Raw genomic sequence first — 23,308 nt, 5'->3', positions numbered from 1 at the left:
AGTAGATAAGTCAGTGAATAGTGAATACTGAATACAGTCACAAGTACTCATAACTCATAGACGATGGACTTAGTACTTAGACCTCAGTTAATATGCATACAAACATGATACATATGATATGCAGACATACAGTATACACAATGACAAAATATAATAGTTGTACATTAATTGTAATATTAACATTTAACATAATATTTTTTGTCATGGTAGTACACACGTCGTATTGTACTATGGAACCATATACCTATATAGTAGATCGTTGATACTTATTTTACTCAAATAGGTACTTAAAGTAATAGTCTGAATCCGTGCTTTAGAGTGTTGAGTGTTTGGACCATACTCTACGGCGTGGACTTATATGACTAGTCTCTAAATTCTAATAGTGCCCATTGTCATACTACTTTTACAGCATCATATTGTTACATATTACGTATCGACGTTTGTGAAGATTGTTTTGTTGCTATATATCTATTCTGTGGTTACACACTAGTAACTACACTTGACATATTATTATATGATAAATGATAATATTATATAAATATGCATGAGGAAGAATGGGTATAGGTATATTATAAATTAATCGCAAAGGTCTACGAGCTGAGGACAAGGAACCCAAAACTATAGTACTATGAGACATTATATACCAATATACCATGGCTATATATATGTATACATATTTAGCCATGTTATACGCCGTACAATACTACGCTGATTGTTCCAGACCAAAGGGACCGTCATTTTATTTCTGTCACTAAAGACTGCGGTCAATTTTCACACTGGCGAGTGAAATCGCTTGTATGCCAATAATTGCTGGTGACTTGTAGTCCGTAGACTATAGTGGCTAATGACCATAACTCGCGACTGAGCGTACTGACCTAGTGACCTATACCTCAAGTAGTCAAGGGTAATCGGACTATCCACGGGGCTTGTTGTAACGGCGGGAGGTTTTGCGGGGCCCTGTGAAAATGCCCAGTCTGCCCCCCCTCTATCGAGACAACTGCATGGGGGCCATGGGGCATGATTGACAAGTCAGGATTAATCTAATTTTGGGCCCGGGCAATAATATATAGGCTATCCATAATATATTATCCTATACCACCCGCCAGGGGCCCACTATTGTTTGATATCCATCGTGGGCCTGGGGTCATGGCCCCCCTGTATTTGGGCTTAGGCTTGGACTATTCGCTACAACCCAAATGCCCAATGTAATAATTGTGGAATGAGGATTAAGTGTCTAATTACTATAACTTTCGTATCAGTTAAGTAATGAATAGGTTAAAACTTAAAAGTAATAAAATATGCATCGTCATGTCGTTGATATGCATATGCCGCAGAGCTAATAGCATTGAGTATAGACCACTACCATTTTTCCCAACTTTTTTTTATTCTAATTTCAGTTGTTCTCCCAATAACGTTTTTTGCTATCAAACAGGTCGAGCCTCAGCACTTATCTGGTGCATTACCAACATGAACATATTATATATATTCCGATATTCGATTTAATAAAACACTGTTCATTAAAAAATACAACACTTAAAACCAATCACAAGTTGGACATAAGTAAAACATAAAATCATTACGCTGACTAATTTATAATCGCAGCTAAATATTGCTGCAGCTGCAAGCTTAGACCATGGGACATGAAGTAATGAACATGAAGTATTACATTTTATATTTAAATATTTATTATTAAAAAATAATATTATGGTCGTGAAGGCGCATTCTGTATTTCTGTCTCTGTGATCAGCAGCTAATGAAACGACGCGAAATTGAGTTTTTTGAAAAACCTGTCGCGGTCACACCGCCTACAACAACGCGCCTGTTGTTGTCTGCACTGTACCCATGTGTATGACCATTTTGTGCGCCGACTATTATATTATACTGTTTTTATTCGTCGTTCTTGTTGTTGGACCGTCTGCGGCGTATTGACTGTCGAATGACGAGTCTGTTCTGAATTCTGATTCCTGGCTGTTCTCTATTGTTCTACTAGCACTCGGTCACGTTTTGCGTGGTCTCTGATCGAAAGTGTTGTTTGGCCATAAGCGCGTTTTTTGAACTGTTATTTTTTTTTACCATCATCGCCGTGCGTTTGCTGGCGCGACGAGACGGGTCGTCTGCACATAGACACACAGTGCGCGTGCGGTTTCAACTCGCATACAACTCTTGGCAACAGATTCATGAATCACTGGTGAGTAATAAAGGGAAAACGATAAGTCGCGCGCTCGTTGTTTTCTGGACGACAGAATTTATCAATAACCGCTCAAGGTCATGCGCACTAATTCACGGACGGTCCCCATTCCTATTCTTCCCGTACCAGCGGTGGATCGGACAAAAAAAAATAAATAACAACCCATGTTTACACTCTTAATGTCAACCCCCCTTCGTCACCCCTCCCCATTGGAGCCCACCCACCCATCCACCCACCCCTTGCCCTTGTCGCATGAACACATCACAAACTTTTCGGTATGTTTCAGGCTAAATGAACCTCTCAAATTCTGATCTGAACGAACGCTTATACTTTATCAACTTTAACCAAGACAGCACGTAAGTAAATGTTTCTACAGAGTATAACCGCGCGACTTTGCGCTACTGCTTAATACCCGACCCGCCACTATGTGCTGACTATTGTCGTTGCGACCCAACAGCTGACGTTATTGTATCCTATATTATTATGATAACTTATACAAGTTACTGTAACGGCTAACGATGCATTATATATTTTTTGTCTGGTACAATGTATTATGTAAGTAATTCAAAGATACAAATTATATACATTGTAAATGCGTTTTTTCGAACACCGTTGTGCGTCATACTCTACATTATACATGTTATATATTATAGGTATTAGGAATGTGTAGTTCACTCATGCGTTTTCCACTTTGTATCCATAATTTATTTGGCTTAAGTTTTATTTAATTATACTGACATATTATTTAAAGCCGCTGCTCCTATTGTTATGCTACTTAGTAGGTTATTGTGTATTTAAATATTATACATATTTTGTTTGTGATCAGTAAATATAGTGTTAAATCAATTTGTATTCGATAGGTACTTGTTAGTGAAAAATAGGTATATTTAAATAATAAATTTCAATTATAACATTAGTGTTACAATTTTAATAGTATTTATTTTTTTCATAAAACTTAATACCACAAAATATAAAATCATTTACAAAGTCCAACACGACACGAATAATTTGCTACTGCCTACTACTAATATATTTTATTTAGTTTACTATAAATAACAATTTGAATTTTTTTTCTGCAGAGTAATTTATATGTACTTACTACTTAATTTTTTTTTTTTTTATATAACCCGTCCAATGCACTATACAAGTGTTAACGCTCAATTAATATTTTTACATTTAGTTTAGATGGTAGTTCACACTCTTTTATGATTCATTTTAAATTAGTAGTTAAATTATAAATTTAAATCAAATTTTACATAAAACTACTGTAAATATAACTTCATGGTACGTATGTGGTTAATATAATATATACTATACATAAATTGTTTCATTCCAGCATAAAGTAATAGTGTTACCATGGATACCTAAATTAAAATATTACTTCCAATATTATAGATATTATATTATAGTATAAATGCTCTTCATTTTTTGTTGATTATTTTAAAAGTTATGGTTGTAAGCGAAGTGATTAAATGTTGGCTATGTATTTATTTTATCTAATCTAGGTATTGAATAATACATTTAAAATTTACATTAGCTGCTAATATATTCATTAGTCTTTGAATTAGAATGTCAGTTAATTTAACATATTCACAACATTAATACAATATGTATGTAGCCATATAGGAAAAGCAAAATATTTTATATACTGAATAATATACATTTTCAAGTATAATACCATACACAACTTTTATAATTATGCCATATTTTGAATTTTCGGTTTTACCAACAAAAACAATTGTCTTGTAAAAGTAAAATTTAATTATTTACTGACTAGTTAGAATATATTTTTTAAATACATTACTTTTGGGTTTATAAATTTGGTTTACCTATATTTTTTCATTAAAACTCGGGTTCAATTTATTTATTCATTAATATATATATTCAACTTAAGTTTTTTACTAGATATAAAATATTGTAAGTCTGAGTTTAATAAATTCAATATATTCATTTTTAAATTTTATTGAAAAACTATGATAGTCAATGCAATCACACCTTTATTTATTATTTATTGAGTAATTGAATATTTTCTTAGCTATTTACCTAATACCCGTATTGAGAGTATTAATAAATTTCTTTCAAAAATCAGTTAACTATCACAATTATAAATTATATATTTTTAAAATGAGATTTATTTATGTATATATAAAAGGGCACATTTTTATATTTCCTTGAGGTTTAAATTGAGTTAAGTTGTATTATTGAATCCAATTATTGTAAATTTAATTACCTAAATATTAAAACAATATATTATGTAATTTATTGTTATTTTGGGTATGTGTATACAAGTTAATTTGCTTCTAAAGTACTTTTACTCAAAATGATGCCACGTAACCATGGTAACAAATATTAAAACTGTTGTATTTATTATTATTGACTAGGGTGTACAGGCCACACAAATTTGTATTGCATTTATAAGGCTGTTTGTTTTTTTTAATTTAAATACTTCATTTTTTTTATTAAAACAGAAAGATATAAATTAATACGAAGTTTATGCTGATAGAAATTTCAATCAAAAATATTATAAACATAAAAAATAAGGTAATATTATTAATAGGTGCACAATAATTTCAATATATTATCAACTTTTAATGGAAATCAGTGAAATAAATTTAACATTTTTCACTTGAGTTTAATCTAGAGATATTAAAATTGTGATAAGTTATTTTTCGAAATTATATTTTTTAGAATTTTTATGAACATGGTTTTGTGGTTTCATGTTTTTTTCAAAAATATGATTTTGGATAAGTATTTTATTAGTGCCAAGTTTTCGGTTGTAATCAAATCTACGTAAAAAATTATTATTCACTTCATCGTTATTACTGAGAATATTCCAGGTAAACAACAGTTTAAGTACCTATTTTTATTTTTTATAGAATTTTATCTTACATCTAACCAATATTAAATAAATAAATAAAAATGTTGGAATTTTTATTACATTTTTAGTATTTAATATCTGTGAGGCAAAGCTGATCAACAACAATAATACAACTATTTTCAAACTCTTGATTAAAACTGAAGTGAAAAATACCATAATAATATATAGTTCATTTTATTTGATATTGGAAACATTTTGAAATTTGTTAAATACATGATTTCATACACAATTTAAGAAAGCTGTTACCATGGTTTTGTGTCATAATACTATTAAGTTCAGCAGCTTTTAATATTTTCATATATTATTTCTCCCAATTGAATGTAGGCACCAATTATAATTTAATAATTTTGTTTTATATCTTGTTGATCAACTTCTGGCCTATTAGTTACGTAATATTAAAATATGTATCACGCATCAATAAATAATATAGCCTTGCTTTGTTAAATAAAAAATAATATTCTACTTAACTCTGTATTTAACTTTATTTTTATAAAAATATTTGTATAATATATATACACCATTAGTTTATTTTTGGTTTTTTTTTTTTTGAAACAACCTAATTTGTGTTTTATTTTCAGATAAAAATGGAAGTCGAACTGGACCAAGATTTACTGTATACTGCCATTCAATTTCATGGGCCTAATTTACAAGAAGCACTAGGAAGTGATTTAGGCGAGGTTGGAGATTTTACAGGACTTTCTACCATAAGTTTCCCAGCCTATGCAAATGGACATAGTATCACAAATGATTTGGATAGTGAAAAACAATTGAAACTCCATAAATTTATTGCAAATAATTCAAAAGCATTTTTTAGTGTTGATTTGTTGGCCAACAATAAGCAAAAACAATGCGAAGACTTCGAGATCAACTCATTTACTGTAATGCCACCATATGAAGTGTTCGGTTATATTAACAAAGAATCTAAGTTAAAACATTTCTTAAATGAACTATCTGAAGGTGAAATCATAATTACTTCAATATCCTCAAAAACTGTCTCTGGATTAATTTTAAAGGTATTATGCACTTATACTGAACCTGTAAGGTGTGTTTCTGATATTAATGTTCGTGGTTTTTGTCAAGCGTCTATTCCTGGTCTTAGTATTGGGGACAATTTGTGTTGTGAAGTATTGGAGGTAGTCCCTGAAGCTTGTAAATTAGTTTGTGGAATAAAAGGAGTTAAATGCCACAAGAAGTATAAAGATTTACTCGGCTTATTCAACATGGAGAATTGTCCTCAAACATTTAAATTATTTCATGCTGGTAAAAATGATGAATCGTATAACTCAATGTTACAAAACTCTACAGGATTTAAAAATCCGTCAAATACTTGTAACTTGGAGTTGATAACAGGTTTGTCTGATGATAGATATTCAATTATACCGTCTTTGTCAGGGAGCTTTCCAGAAAAAGAAATTGCATTAGAACTTCGTAAAGTTCAGTCTGCTCAATGGGCTATTCAAAGCGTCTCGGATGGAATTAAATTTTTTAAAGCCGGACAACACTCTGAAGCATTTTTATGCTTAAATAAGGCATTAACCATAGATTCTTTAAATGTAGAAGCTTATGTAGCTAGAGGTGCTTTATATGCTAATCTAAGTCGTTTTCAAAAAGCAATTGAAGATTTAAAATCTGCCTTGAAAGTTAATCCGAAACATTTAAATGGTCGTAAGTATCTTGGTGAAACTCTAATGGGATACGCTAGGACCTTAGAGTCACAAAATAAATTAGAAGAAGCTTTACAGTATTATGAAGAATGCTTACATGTAATACCTGATCATGATGAAGCCAAAGCATCTATTGAATATCTTAAGTCAACTCTCTTAGTTGGAAGAGCAATACCAATGAATACACTTGACAGTTTACCAAAAAAAAAAAATGATACTGATTTAGAAAAATCTGCAAGTAGTAGTAGCAGTTCTAATAATAGTAACAGCAGTTCAACTGATAGTTCAAGTTCAGGAAGTTCTTCAGATGATGAAAGTATTAGTGACTCAGATAGTGACTCTGATCACACATCCTCTTCTGATACTTCAAGTGATGGATCATCTGGCAATGATTCACAAAAAGTAGAAAAAGAAAGATCTTTATCACCATTTAGTAAACGCTTAGCTATGATGGATGGAAGTAGTACTAATGGAGGTGGATTACCCTGTAATCCTTCATTTATTGCATCAGAAAATTCTCAACCTCAACTGAATTCTGAAAAAGAAAGTGATATTGAAGAAAGAATAGAAAAGTTAATACTCCTAAGTCAATCTAACAAATTTAAGAAAAGTAAGCAAATTGGACTTAATATACAAAAACTGTTAGAAGAAGCTTGTGCCTTAAAGAATGAAGAAAAAAAAACAGAAAAGAAAATGAAAAAATCCAAAGATAAAAAGAAGTCTCATAAACACAAGAAAAAAGATTCTAAAAATAAACTGAAAAGTGCTAAAGATCATCAGGAACATCATCATAAAAAAAATAAATCAAAAAAACACAAGTTCGCTGAACAATCCTTCGATAACGAACAGCAAGTTGTACAAAAATCCAGTCTCCCTGATCCGGAGAGTGTTAAATCAAATTTATCAAGTTTAAAAGAAAACATATTCTTTAAAAAGTATGTGAAACAAGATAAACCCAATGATCAAAATGTTATTGATAAGGATAATGAACAATCAGACATGTTTAAAGCAACTGAAGTTGTAGAAATGCCTAATACTTACAAGTATGATGAAGATCCGTCATTAATTCCAACACCTAAGTTTAAAATGCAACTGCCTACTACAACTACGACTTATGTTAAGGTCAAGAAGAAGGAGGCAACTGATAGTGTACCATACAATTGGGACAACAATCGTTTGCTGCCTACAAATCATGAGTTAATGAGAACTCAATCATCCAATAATAATGAAACTAATAATGCAGAGCATACATTTCCTACTATGTATGAAAACAGCAAAGGATATTTCATTCCACCGCCGTCAACTCATCCAGTTTCTGAAAATAATATGAATAATATGGAGTTTCAACAAAAGCAAACTTATTTGAGTCCTAATAACAAGCAAAGATCACGTACCCGGTCAGTATCTAAGAGGCGCATAAATTATTCAAGAAGTAGAAGTTCCGGAGGTCGTTCAAGTCAGTCTCCGTTTAAAAAGAAACCCAAAGAGGCATCAAAGTCGAAAACCAGGAGTCGTTCAGGATCATATCCTAGACATCGACGTTATTCATCTTCCCGTTCAAATCGTTCTCGTTCATCTTCTCGTTCATACTCTCGTTCTCGTTCACGCTCTCGTTCCATGCATCATCGCAACCGCATGCCATACTACAATAATCGTAATCGTGGCACATACTATAAACCACGTTTTCAAAATCAAAATCATCATAATCGTGGTTTTCAGAATCGTGGTTTCCAACATCGTGGAGGATATGTGCACAGACAAAATTATAATAACTATAACAATAACTGGAATAATAGGGGACAACGAGGTGGTGGAAGGCAACGATTCTTCCATTACAGACCTAGACAATATGATAGAAATAGACACTATGAGAGGCGCAGTTACTCTGGTTCACCAAATCGTCGTAGTCGTAGCCGTAGTAAGAGCCGTAGTGGATCTAAAAATTCTTCGAAAGAATATAGAAAACGTTATTCTGGTGGTAGTGGTGAAGACCCACAACACATTGCTAATAACAAGCCCAAAACTCCACCAGAACCAACTACTGAAACCAATAAATGGCAACTTGATAGCAATGATAATGGTAATAGGAATTCACAAGACCACGATGAAGGATCCATTGAATGAAAATGCAATGCTGACAACTTAATCATATTTGATGATTTACTTATTTTACACAAACATTCACTTGAGATATATTTTTATTTGTTTTAAATTATGTCTTTTTTTTAATATTTTCTTTATGAATTAAATAACCACTTATAAAAACCCTATTTAAAACTAAGATTTTTTTAATTGAATATTACAATTTTAGATTCTGATTTTGCTTTAATTAGTTAATTTTGGGCTTTTATATACTAGTATGCTTTATTTAAACTCGTACATTATAAATTAATAATCGTAATTATACATACATTTTAGTAGACACCTATAATTTGTATTAGTATATCAGTGTTTAAAATATATTTTATTATTTGATAAAAAAAAAAAGACAGACTGTATTTCATATATTTAATAAAAAATGTAGTATTTAGTTTAAAAATGTTTTCTCTTTGCTTAGAGAACTCTTTCTGTACTTTCATCCTATAATATATTTATTTTTACAATCATCAAATTCTAGAAAGATAGTAACACCTGTGTAATACTCATCTGTAAACCTATATAAATACTCGTGTAATTTAGATGATAATTTTTGAAATCAATGGACTACAGTACAAAATGAATTAAATTAATGTTAGTTATTATTAACATAATATTATTTGTGTTGTATGTATGGGGTGTTTCATCTTTGTATAAAACTATTTTTAATAATAATATAAAAATGAACTTTTTAAAATAATAAACTTTCTATATATACATTTTTCTTTACATACCTTGATATTTGAAACACAATTGAACATCTATCTTTTTCAAATGTGTTTTTTTTTTATCTGAATCAACTTATATTTTTTTTGTAAACATAACAGTTAAATAAAAATTATACGTTCAAAATATTCATACAATTACTCAACTTATATTTTATAGTGATATGACAACTATATGAGTATAATATACTATTAGCACATATTATGATAATTACAACAAAATTAATGGTGTCAGAAATTCATATCTTGTGGATAATATGTATCATAGTGAATATTTATTTATTAATGTTGATGATTATATATTATTATATAATTATAGTTGGCGGCCAAGGTTTTGAGCGCTCTGAGGGAAACTAAATTTTGTTTGTCCTTTGCTATTTCTACCTAGGAGGGTGTGACAATATTATTTGTATTTATTATTATTACTTATCAGTTATTATATATTTATTATTTACTAGTTTCCACATTTTTAAAATTATAGTGTTTTAACAAATATTTTTAATCTGTAAAACCCACTACTTGCTAGGTAACAGATAACCAAATTTAGTGCCCACTCGTATAGCAAATTTATAAGTATATATTTTACCTTTAATGTAAAACAATATCAGTTTAATACATTATATTACAGTAAAAATGTTTAGAGAATATAATAATCATATTTAATTACTGTCTTGTTTTTATTTTTTTAATGAACTTTATTCTGGGTACTTTTCTTTGTTGTTACTAATTAGTAATATAGCTATAGTACTATAATACTCATAATCTGTGAGTACCTGTATCGATTTAACATAATATCGTGCATTGAACATTAGGTTGAGGATAATAGGAGGCAGAATCCATGGAAATTAAAAAATTACAGTTTTAAGAAATGTAGGGTATAAAGTGGGTCATACGAAAACAATAAAATTATAATAAATTATTATAAAATGTATAATAATTGAAATAAATTAAGTCTTGTTTGTATCATGGTTTAATATAACTTATTGAAACGCCCTAACCAATTAATGTTTGTTTACAGTGACAAATTTATTTGAACAACTTTTTAAGCGGATTAGTAAATTAATTAATATAGTTCAACTGTATTCTGTTGTTATAGATACGCTCGCCATACGCGTAACAGTCAGCAGAGGTAAACATTAATGACTGATTGCATATTATATTATTTGATAATAGGGTACTCCAGAGAGTATTAATTGTGTAACCGATTCAATATTAAATATTAATAACTACCTATATTATATTATACTGCAATATCGACGAGTCTAATCAATTTTAACTGGCCATATTAATTATTAATCCAATTAAAATAATTATATTCCTATGTAATAATATTATATTTGCGTATTTTTCAGTATTATTTAGTAATGTAGGTATTATAGTTTGATCTTTGATGATCTATATCAATCTATATTTAAAAAAAATTGACCGTGAAAATTAGTGTGTAATAATTTATGTTATAATATAAACAGACACGAGTGTGCGTGCAAAGTAGGTAGGTATGCATTATAAAACAAACGGACAACACGAAACTATGCGTCGTTAGTTAGGAGCGTGTGCGTTTAGCCCGATAATTGTATTATTATGACAATATGACGTGATAATAATAATTTACTATATGAGTATTAAGTAACAACTAATATGTAATGCGACGGACGGGGACGGCTACAGCTGTTCGCCCATTTTTAAACGTCAAGGCGGTCCGGTCCCGCTAAGCAGCGGCAATGCGTTCGAAATAAATTACACGTTCGTTTACGTCTTTAACCAGGTCACGGTTGGAGGTCAAGTTAAGTTTCGCGCCAATGCAGCGGCGGGCGAAAGTGATTCTCCAAGACTATAATAATAATAATAATAATAATATGACAGCCGCAACAACAAAAACAACGACGACGACAACCACAACAGCGCTCTTCACGGGATCCGACCAGCGATATCTTTGGCATTCCAGGAATAGTCACTATCCCTCCGGAATTCGTGTCGCGCGCTTAGGACGTGATTTTTGTTTCTTTCCGGACCGAAAATCGGCCAACGCGTGCATTTTCTTTGCAATATTATTATCGTGTTACAGTGACGGCCGTTTCGGCGGTAAGCGGCACGCTATCGTCGCGCGTACGGAGTTCTCTTTTCCGCTATTTCTACGTGGCACAGTTCCGCGCGCAAACTTCGGTCCGCAAAGGGAAAATCGGCGCGCTGCGCTGGCGAAACCACGGCAACGACGCTCTCCGGTCTCCGAGCACACGACCTGGTGGTAACGTACTAACGTGCTGCGGCGGTGATCCGACGTGCGCTCACTGGACGTACAACAATAATTTTTCACCACCAAATTATAATATTAAAAATAATTCACAATGTGCTAAGCGAAATGTATAATATTATATTATGTATTTGGGACCCATCTTATATGGGTTTATGACGTGTGTAACTCCGGTAAGGCGGTAGCTGGCGTTACAACAACAACGATATAATACAGACGAGCGCGTTGGTTGTTATTGTTGTTGTTGTTGTTATACGCGCGAGCGACTGTGCCGGTTGTGCGCACGTATGCGTGTGCGCGCGCGTGTGTTTGTGGGTGTGTGCAGCGCGCGTGTAACAGTCGACGCACCGCTGCCATGGTCAATAAGTGCTCAAAACTGTGCTAAACGATATCATGTGCAGTTCGACGCGAAGATCGCTATATGTATATAGTCGGCCGCCGCCGTAGGTACCTACAACAACTGCACTGTTGTGGTAGTGATATGATATTTACAATATTGCCGTCGTGTCGTTGTGATTCTATATTATGATTATTATTGTTATTATTATTACTTAAATTTAAAACATAATAATATCATACGAAATAATTATAGTTTCGTTATATAGGTTTTCTTTTTTTTTTTTTTTTAACGCGTATTATAAATAATTTTAACACCTAATCATACGTGGCTGTGCAAATTTTTTCGTATTACGATAACGGCAGTTCAAAGTGAAGATGTGCTAAAAAAAAATTCGTCGCGATATCGTGATTCGGCGTGTCGCACTCGCATATACCACCTATATATACCGGTATTATATTTAATGTCGAACGGTACTCCGGAACTCAAATATTTCAGTTTTGGTACCGCTGGTAAAAAAGTGTTGAGCAGGTACGATTTTGAACATGATACAAAAATATACCAACTTGATCCTATGCTTTTTTTAATTACTGTAGGTATATAATATAATACACGAATTAAAAAAATAATTGAGTGCGTGCGAAGGATATTAGCAATATTACACAACAATATAATATTTGATAAAATAATATCTATATGCTGTCCTAAATTATCTATTATTATAATATACACTGCAGACTATCACAACATCCGTCGTCATAGTGTGTTTTCCGATAACGGTATTTATATTGTAATGTTACAAAACGTAGTAATTCCCTAAATTTCAATAGTGTTTGCCTTTAATAGCTTGACGCGATCCAGGATCTGATAATTATAATTGTCATACTTACGACCTACTACATTATCCTCCGCACGCGTTCCGATATTGATACGTTCCATATAATATTATTAATAATATACCATTAGTCATACGTATCGATATAATTTTTTTCGTATATAATTTATATATTGGTACTAAATACTAAATATTTGTATTTATAATCAATGATATTACGTATTTATTATAAATTATAATCTATATCATAAGAAACTGTATGGCCAGCGCCCAGCCTGTACTAATACTATATAGTAGCTTGTTTTACTTCCAAGCCGCCCAAAGTTACGGTTCATAAACCCAAGGTTTGATGATTGTTATTATGATTTGAGCAATTTTTTTCTGACAATGAGTCATTTCTTACCTTGCCATCTATCTAATTATGCAATTTTACAAACGCTCAACCAATAAATATTATATCTATAAAAAATACACAATAATATATACCTATATACGCAGCGGTCGACTAGCGCGTAGAACCAATTAGTCTTGTTTATAGAATTTTAAGTCATTTTTTTATAAATTAAAATCATACTTAATATCAATACAATTATTTTATATTGTTATGAATATTTAACTACCTATACATAGTCGTAGATATGCAATTTATTAAATTATATCACTCATCGCCATCATCGTTCAATTGTAGCCGTATATCCGATCTCAATAGTTTTTTTGCGTCGTTATTCTCTTGTCTATATTGTTACTGTGTAGATAATATGACGTATAAAACAATTATGATAGTGATACTTTCCCTAAATATATCTACTGTGTTCTGTGCGTGGGGTTATATACTTCTCCTCGATTCCTACACGGCCATAATACACACCTGCACATTAAATTGTAAATTTTTATTCAGTGGTTCTCACAACGAGTGTGGAGGACTTTTTATATATAGTTATGTAATTGACCAGTTGACCTTAGAGATTTAAAATAAATTAATAATCCTATAGGTACAGGAATATTATTTAAAACATTCGAGGGATATTGGTATTTTCAACGTGGCAAGAAATTTCAAATTATACGCAAGATGAGTCACGAGCATGATCACCAATTTTTTCTTTTAATAATGCATTTTTTAAATTCTGTATTTTTGGGATATTTGATAACTCATAATTACTCATACCAATTTCGATTTAGATAAATCAAATTTTCAAAAAATATCAATTTACTGAAAAAAGAAGTACCTATATGGCATAAAACTATATTTAATTGTATAAAAAGTCTAAAAATATGATCCGTGACTCACCTCGAGTATACTTAAAAATCCAAAAAATAGAATTTGAACAAATTCATTATTAAAGGAAAAATGAGAGTAATTGAGTATGCTTGGAGAATCACTCTGTATACAGTTAGGTAACTTATTAATACAGTTAGTTATTTTAAATTTAATGTTTTTATATCTCATTCTGTTGATGCAATTCGGAGAGCAAAATATTTCATTAAGAGTGTTTTATTAATCGTTTTTCTGACATGATCTGAAGAGACTGAGATGTTATAATTAAACGAAATTATGCCATTAAACACAACTGTCCTTAAGGATTTTGGTAATGTAACGCCATTACGGCTTAAAATGTATGAGCTATAACTTAGAACCATGTAATATTTATAAAGGCTCTATAATCTAATATCTATAGTCTATACAGTATACATAAAGAGGTTTATCAGTTATCACTATCTCTTTGTCTCTTTATATCTTGCGGAGCGGTATTTTTCGTTGTCCCCAGGATCTAGTCTGTCTTCTGTCACTAATAATGTCTATATAATCATTACTGTTGATCATTATTAATTTTTATATAATACAATTATTATTTAATATTAATTATTATATATATTGGGAATAAACTTCTATAGACTTTATACTATAGGGACACCAATTCTTTATATAATTATGGACCTATATATTTATTTATATATTTATATGAATATGATTAATGACGTAGATGATTATAACTTATAAGCAATCATCATAATATAATAATTATAATAACCTTTAACACGAGCAAATGATACTACAGTACTATACACTATCATTTAAGTGTAGTAATGTACATATTATATTATATATACATTTTGTAACCGTAAAAGCGATTAAATACTGTGAGGTAACAAAATAGTTTTGTTTAAATATAATATAATATAGGAAGTGCTGAAACAATTAAATTTAAAATAAATATAAATATATAGAGTGCATAGGTATACCAGTCATTACGAGATTCGCGATTATTATTATTATTTTTGAAATAATATGTAGAACGTGATTTTATTGAGCAGCATACGTGTGTCAAATAGAAACAAAAAAACGTAATCTTACGTGATTTCAATACTTAATAGTTAATTTTTTTATAACAATGTATTCCGTATGCGTATAGTTATTGTTAAATGATAAGTAAACAATAATATGTCATCGTATAGTTAGTTATCTTTTAATTGTTGATTTATTTGTATAAATATGCAGCAGCGGCGGATCCTAGGGAGGCAAAGGGAGCATCCCCCCCATCTCTATAGTTTCCCTATGTTGTATACTGTGTTTAGCCAATTTTTGTACTTTACCCCCATAATTAAGCCCTGGATCAACCACTGACATGCCGATGTTTGTTGAGATTTAGAAATTAACTGATATAATTTCGTCAAATTATGCAGGATGATTGTATTTTTTATTGTCCAAATAATTATATTATTAGCGGAGGTCATTTTTCGGTTTTCTTTACTGCAATGAATCTTATTATTTCATACAAATTGTACACTAAAAATTATTGCTAAATGCTAATCAATTGTAATTTAAATTTATTCACTACAGTACAATTTTTTTTATGTATTTTACTAAAATAATTATAGCGTCTATAAAAATAAACTAAAATAATATGCTTAGACACTTAGTTTATAATAAGTACTTCAGAATACAGAAATTTCAGTTCACATTTAATACAGTTTATTGTATACTCCTTGACTACTAAAATTTAAAATTGCGTAATTATATGAATATAAAAAAACGTGTTTAAAATATAACAACTGGTATGTTTACATAGTGCATATATCAGTATGTAAATATGAATATGAATGTATGGATGGATGGTAGACTTGTTCCTTTCGATGTAGTTAATGCTGACAATTTCAACGTTCAATCTGTTTTTATAATTTGTTATTATCAGATATAAAATATCTGTTAATATTATTTTTTATACTTTCATAATATGATGTCAGATTTAAATTTTGAAGACAATTGAATTTCAATTTTCTAAAACAAAACTTCATTTTTAATAACACCATTAGTTAAACTAAAGTACGAAATTATTATTATTAGAAAACCGGATACTGGTTAACCATAATAATATATGGTTCACTATTTGTATAGTTAACAGTGATTTAAAAATTATAACAATATAATTAAAAATATATTTGTGAGGTTTTTTTTTAAAAAGTGTAACAACATTGCGTAATAATTTGTTTTAAAAATGTGTTCGGTACACATTAGGATATGTATAGGTAGTTACATTTTCATTATGAAAGAATGTTCCCCAAGTGAAGGCCTCTTTAGTCTAATACAAATTAGCAATAAATGATTTTAAAGAGTTTTTTTGAATTTGAATTGTTGACTAAAACTAAACTTCATGTAATAAACCTAAATCCTTTGAAAACAAATATAATATAATGAAAGAGTATGATATATGTGTAATGTGCATGTCTTATTTTTCATGTATAAGATATGCCTGCTACTTTTACTACATCTTATAGGTATAGTGAACTAGATTGATTAGACTAATCGTTAATGATTTTCCATAAGTATAGCGGAATATTAGGTTCGTGTATCACATCTCAAAAAATATGTTCTAAAGAATAAAGAACTCGTATATCTCTATAGGCTTGAAATAAATTTAACTTAAATTTAGATAGATTTTCATCACGCATTTTGAATTACCTATTTGATAATATTATTGTCCTTCGTGACTTTGATATTTTACATTTATTAATTTTTTTTCATAAGAAATGAACACAAAAGATTTTGTTTGTTATTATATTTTAATAGAAGAACATTATATAGTTATATACTTTTATAATGGTATTCACACATGGTTCATTGTTCAATATTACCTAAAATGTGTTTTATACGAGTTATAGTAACTTTAAGTTGTAACTTATGGTAAAGTATTTATTACAAATTAGTGTTAGTCATGCCGTTTTTAATGTTTTAAAACTGCAGTGCTTTTTGTTTACCTTTTACGTCGTTTTAAATACCAAGGTCTGGTAAACTAGGGATAACTATCTTAGTATAATAAAATATGACTAGAAGAATAGCAAATACTGCAAGTGTAACTATAATGTGCACTATGCAGTATGCAGTGTGCATCTATCAAGGTCACTTGGTGCGACGGTGCATATGTTTCATAATCACGATGCAAGGTTTTTTGTTTGATATACACGTGTCAATATTAACAAAATACTTTCAAAACAAATTGATTTTTTTTTCCAATGTATTCATCAAATAAGAAAAATGCATTGTGATTAAAATGGTATATATAATATAACATTGAATGAACAATAAATTGTTGTATATAACTAAATGTACACGTTAAACATTAAACTCAGATAATAATATTATAATATTCAGAGCCGAGTCTTAGACCGACGGCCGCCTGCCAAACTATATTGAATTTAGAAACCTCATTAAAAGATGATGCTCTGCTGTACCTATGATAGGTAAATAAATTTAAATTTAAACTAGTAGACTTTTAAGAGTTATTTAACTTTGTGTGCTATGGATAATAATAGGTTTGAAGGATACGGCGGTTATGATGACCCACGCCCCACTAATTGATAAATAAATACATAACAAAAAGTTAATTAGTAAATATTGTAGAATTTAGTACAATAATAAAGCTGAACTAAAAATGTCATCGATTTTACATTTTATAATTTATATAACCCTTTATTATGGAATAAGAACTATTATTTGTCCATGGTACATAAAGTCGAATTACTCAGAACCTACTCGTATGAATTTTATTTGGACGCGTATGTCAACATTTCACAATTTTCAATAAAATACTGTAATTGTCTTTGAACAAAAGGAGCTTGTGTCGTTGTACAAAACTCCTTAGATCATTATATAACAATCTTAATATTATATAAAACTACGGTCACTTTAAGTATTTTAAAAATTTCGAAAATCGAATGCAAGATTAAAAGATATAAGGTGCTTGGCATTAGCGGTCTAGGGATTTTTTCATGGGGGGGGGGGATGGATGTAAAGAATTTAATAGACATTCTGCAGTATCCACATATATTCATATTATTATATACATGTTGTAATGTGTATAAAATTTGGTCTCCGGGGGGTATAACCCATATATCCCCTGCCTAGATAGCCACTGGTGCTTGGTGATTTATCCTGTTTAAGTTAGATCTTCGATTATTAGTTAAGGGTGTCGGTGCCGGTTTTTCCAATTTCCCGCAATTCTATACAATTTTAAAATTATATTTTAGTCGCTACCTACCTTAGTTATAATACTTTTCCACTTATCTACGCCCGATACATATTTAGGGGGGTTGATATCTATTATATCAAAAAAAATTACTTCACAGGAAAAACTATATATGTCGGATTATGATAGTTTTTGATTTATCTGAAAGATGAGAACTTGTTTCAGGTTGGAAACTAAACTAGAATTTTCTTTTTACTTTCTTGAAAAAACCTTTGAAATATTGTTCATTGCATTATTCAAATGCATATTATATAGCTTCTATAAATATAATTTTGAAAATCGGGCTTCAATCCTACCTGTAAAATGTTTTTTTATTTTAAATAAAAACAAAAAATAACAAAATCTGACTATTCTACAGAGTGTGAGAGTTTTTCCTGTAAGATATGTATTTGTATTAAAAACGCACTGGCTCTTACGCCCTTAATATATTTTATAACAGATAAATAGATAATAAATAGGTTATTAAAAGTACATATATTCAGTGTGCAATACGTATAGTGCGAGTTTTGGAGAGGCCTATTTTTACGAGGGGCTGCCTCACCAATGAGTGTAGGTTATATTATATGGTCAATGAAATGGATGTGGTAAGTTTGAATTAAATTATAAATCATTGTATACGGAAAACGATTCTGAACGGAGACTAAACGTAATTTATATTTTTAAATATATATTAGGAGTTAGGACATTAGGTAGATGGTAGAATAGTAAATACTTATATCATAATTCATATTGAATTAGAAATACGGTAGATTGAACAAATTTTTTTCAAAAATATCGAGTATTATCAATTATTATTAATTGTATGACATTTAATGTCAAATTGTAGACCTGACTTCATTGACCATAAAAAATAATGCCTATGTATTTATAATATTTTTAATTTGCTTAAATGACAACTTTTGATAAACTTTGTATTATATGTTAAAGCTTTGTGATAGCAAAAATAGAATTGTTCTTAATATTTTTTTTTATATAGGTACACTTATTTTGACAAGAAAATATCAATACTATATGATAAACTATTCCCTCAAAGCCTGATTTTTCTTCTTGCATAATGTTTTATTAAGGTATCTGATTACATTCATTAGCCTAAAAAATGTCAAGTCTGCATAATATGTACCGATTATCGAATACTGAGTATTTATATTATATTATTGAAGTATAAATTACGGTTCGCAAAAATGATGATTTTACATGGAAAGAAATATATTGGCAAAAACATCTAGATATTGATTTATTTTTTCGGATAAGGAGTAGGTATTACAATTTTGTATAATCATACATAACATATTACATAATATATTTAACGCACACAGATGATACTTCGGCAATTTATTTTTTAGAACCTTAAAGTAGTTTTCCAGAAAAATGCAATAAAAAACTACCGAAGGAATGAAATGTTCTGAACCTTCTCTCGTTTTAACAAACCGTTTAACACAATTAACACATTTTTTTTTAAATTTTAGACTTAAATATTTAATCAACTAAATACAATTATGAAATATTTTTTATTATTATAATTCAGAGAATTGAAATATTTGATAGGAGTAAAGATTAAAGAATATCAACTACAATTTTTATGATTCGATTGTTTGACGATGAGGTTATTGACTGAGTTATCTTTGCAGAATAGTAGAATTTTCACTATAGTATGTAAAATTATAATTTGCCTCAGCTAGCCACCATTCCAATCGGAGATTTATCTGTGCTCATAGTACCAACAACGATTACAATTTAAAACACCCTGTAAAGTTTAGTTGGCACTGTGATTTATGACTTTTTGTAGTAGTTTAAGTAAAATGATGTCGTTTAAGTTAAATTTCTCATTCACACCTCTGATCGTAGGAATAAACATTCTTAACTGAATAACATATACATTTAATTAATTATTTGTATGGAAATATCAACCCTAAAATCTATTATAAAATATGAATAAAAATCATTAAACTGTTTTTTTTTTAACACATTATTATTTTGTTTCAGGTCACTTGCTGTTGGTACAAAGACTGGATATCGTTTGTACTCGTTGTCTTCCGTTGATAATTTAGACCAAATATATGAAAATGGTAAAGCTAATTAAATAATAGTATGAAAATAATAACTTGTGTAAAAATTATATTTGAACTTGTGACAGAATCTGAAGATATCTGTATTGTGGAGAGGCTATTCAGCAGTAGCCTGGTTGCAGTGGTCAGCTTGTCGTCGCCACGTAAGTTAAGAGTGTGCCATTTTAAAAAAGGAAATGAAATATGTAACTACAGCTATTCAAACACTATTCTAGGTGTGAAACTTAACAGGGCTGTAAGTATAATGTTTATTTCTTTAAAGTAGTATATCTGTAATGGAATTAATTATTGTCTATTTTTTTCGGCAGAGATTAGTTGTATGTCTAGAGGAATCTTTGTATATACACAATATACATGACATGAAGGTTTTGCACACAATTAGAGACACTCCACCTAACCCAGCGGGACTTTGTTGTCTGTCCACAAATAGTGATATGTGCTATTTGGCATATCCTGGTTCAAGTACAACTGGTGAAGTGCAAATTTTTGATGCCATCAATTTGGTAATCATTTTTTATAATATATTAAGCTTGACTTGTGTTGACTTTTTGAGTTAAAATGAATTGGATAATATTTTAGCAATCTGTGTCCATGATCTCAGCACATGAAAGTCCTTTGGCGGCAATGGCCATTAGCCACCAAGGCAATAGAATAGCGACGGCCAGTGAACGAGGCACAGTTATTAGAGTGTTCAACATTTCTGATGGTGCCAAACTATATGAGTTCCGTCGTGGTGTTAAGCGCTGTGTCAGTATTTGTAGCTTGGCGTTCAGTATTGATGGCTTGTACTTGTGTTCATCAAGTAATACCGAAACAGTGCATGTGTTCAAATTGGATGACACCAAAGAAATGTAATTTATTATTCATAAAAATGTGCGTTTAATGGATGATTATAAAATGTTTTTATTCCGTGTAGACCACAAATGCCCGATGAACAACAAAGCTGGATGTCATTTTTATCAAAAGCCGTTACTGCATCAGCTAATTATTTACCGACTCAAGTAACAGATGTGTTCAACCAGGGACGAGCAGTAGCTTCAATCCATCTACCGTTTCAGGGACTAAAAAATATTTGTACTATAGTGATGTAAGTAATTTTACTATTTACTGAAAACAAATAATTTTGAAATTACTTTTGATTTATTATTTCTAGGGTTGACAAAGTTTTAAGGTTACTGGTTGCTTCATCCCATGGATATTTATATGTTTATAATTTAGATATGGAAGAGGGTGGTGAATGTACTCTTTGGCGTACTCATAGGTTTGTCAAATTCTTTGTCTTTGTATAATTGTTGTGTATTTGAATTATTAAATTGATATATATATTGAACTATGCTTCTATATTAGACTGGATGGCCAATTAGATGTAGTGGACAGCCCTAAACCAATCAAATTGAAGGAGGTAAATACAACCAAGTTGGATAAAACCATGAAAACAGAATCTTCCATCAATAAAAAATTAGGTTTGTGAAATAATTCTCTATAATTTTAATTATTTCATCATTAAAAACTATTAGTATAATATTTGATCATCATAATTCATAACTCACATCATTTTACATACCAAACAAACAAAAATATAATTGAAACGGATTTGAGGAACATAATTGTGAGGCTCTTAAAAATAATATCATATCGTCCTATATATATCTGCTTTTATTTTGGTGAAATTTCATATAATATCTATTAAAATGTATGAGTTAGAATATTCTACTAAACGTTGTATAAATGATCAACTTATTCCATTTGTAACAAGTATTTAACATTTGTTATGAGTCGTTGACTGGTAGTTTCTAAAATTTTTTGCAACAGATACTGGGCCTGCAGTAGACACTAATCATATGACTGAGGACTGCTTGGAATACACACTATCTGTAGCGAGTGAGTATGCAGCTTTAGCCCTTAATTTTAACATGGTTTGACTGACACCGTTGTTGGTTTTGTTTTCTGCTGCTCGATTCCTTCTCTCTAAATTGCTGTCCTTCAAATGAACCTGCTATGTGTGTATTTGTGTTTACGATAAAACCTAAAAAGATCCAGTTGGAAGTTATGCTGGTGCCCTCAGGGGACATCCTCCATCCAGTCAGTCAGGTATTTGTCATAACAACTCATAACATTTGTGATTTTTTCATTAGACAACAAAATACGTACATTGACAAAATATTTCATTATATATTATATTACAATGTTGAGCAATTCAATTACATATTATACGATTGTTGGATAAACTATAATTATTTATTACAGATGCAGATAATCATGTTGACAGCTTGACTGACGTATCCGAAGATCGATTTAACTTGAACGACGATTCAGAGTTTCCTCCAGTTGTATGAAACTTGTATGCTTGTTAAATTTTTGTTAAATCGTTTGTCTTAATATTATATATTTTTTTTCCGATCTGCCTTTTCTTCAACAATTGTGACATATTTTATAAAATATACGTTAAAACAATATATTTTTAAATGTTAAGTATTAAGACTCAATATTATAATATGCTTAAATGTTAACAAATTGTACAATATTATTTTCAATAATTATACATTAAATGCAGGATGTGACTGTAGATTGATTGTAGTTTTATTTTTCACCAGTGAAAAACATATTTAATATAGCTAGGTACATAATTTTCATATTCAATTATTCAAAGGTATAAAATATTTATGGTTATTAAAAATAATCTTAATACATTTTACAAAATTTTAT

The 23,308-nt window shown here is 30.1% G+C and overlaps 1 protein-coding gene across 6 annotated transcripts; it reads left to right on the top strand.

Moving 5' to 3' along the window:
• Window positions 1-1,873: 1,873 nt before the first annotated feature.
• LOC132939502 (WD repeat domain phosphoinositide-interacting protein 2-like) lies at window positions 1,874-23,168 on the top strand. 6 transcript variants are annotated; one of them, XM_061006698.1, is made up of 12 exons: window positions 1,879-2,188; window positions 2,475-2,544; window positions 20,520-20,602; window positions 20,671-20,837; window positions 20,911-21,105; window positions 21,182-21,453; window positions 21,519-21,689; window positions 21,756-21,863; window positions 21,950-22,065; window positions 22,415-22,483; window positions 22,637-22,693; window positions 22,850-23,168. In XM_061006698.1, the coding sequence occupies exons 2-12, from the start codon at window positions 2,480-2,482 to the stop codon at window positions 22,936-22,938; spliced, it is 1,392 nt and encodes a 463-aa protein (XP_060862681.1). In that variant the 5' UTR covers window positions 1,879-2,188; window positions 2,475-2,479; the 3' UTR covers window positions 22,939-23,168. The 6 variants fall into 6 exon arrangements, with proteins under 6 accessions (XP_060862678.1, XP_060862681.1, XP_060862679.1 ...); XM_061006697.1 differs by lacking the exons at window positions 1,879-2,188; window positions 2,475-2,544 and adding an exon at window positions 12,111-12,710; XM_061006699.1 differs by lacking the exons at window positions 1,879-2,188; window positions 2,475-2,544; window positions 22,637-22,693 and adding an exon at window positions 12,116-12,710.
• The last annotated feature ends 140 nt before the right edge of the window (window positions 23,169-23,308 follow it).

The sequence above is a fragment of the Metopolophium dirhodum genome, chromosome 2 (genome assembly GCF_019925205.1).
Source record: "Metopolophium dirhodum isolate CAU chromosome 2, ASM1992520v1, whole genome shotgun sequence".
Taxonomy (NCBI): Eukaryota; Metazoa; Arthropoda; class Insecta; order Hemiptera; family Aphididae; genus Metopolophium; species Metopolophium dirhodum.
Note: the sequence above shows the minus strand (reverse complement) of the source record. Positions and strands in the feature narration are given on the sequence as shown.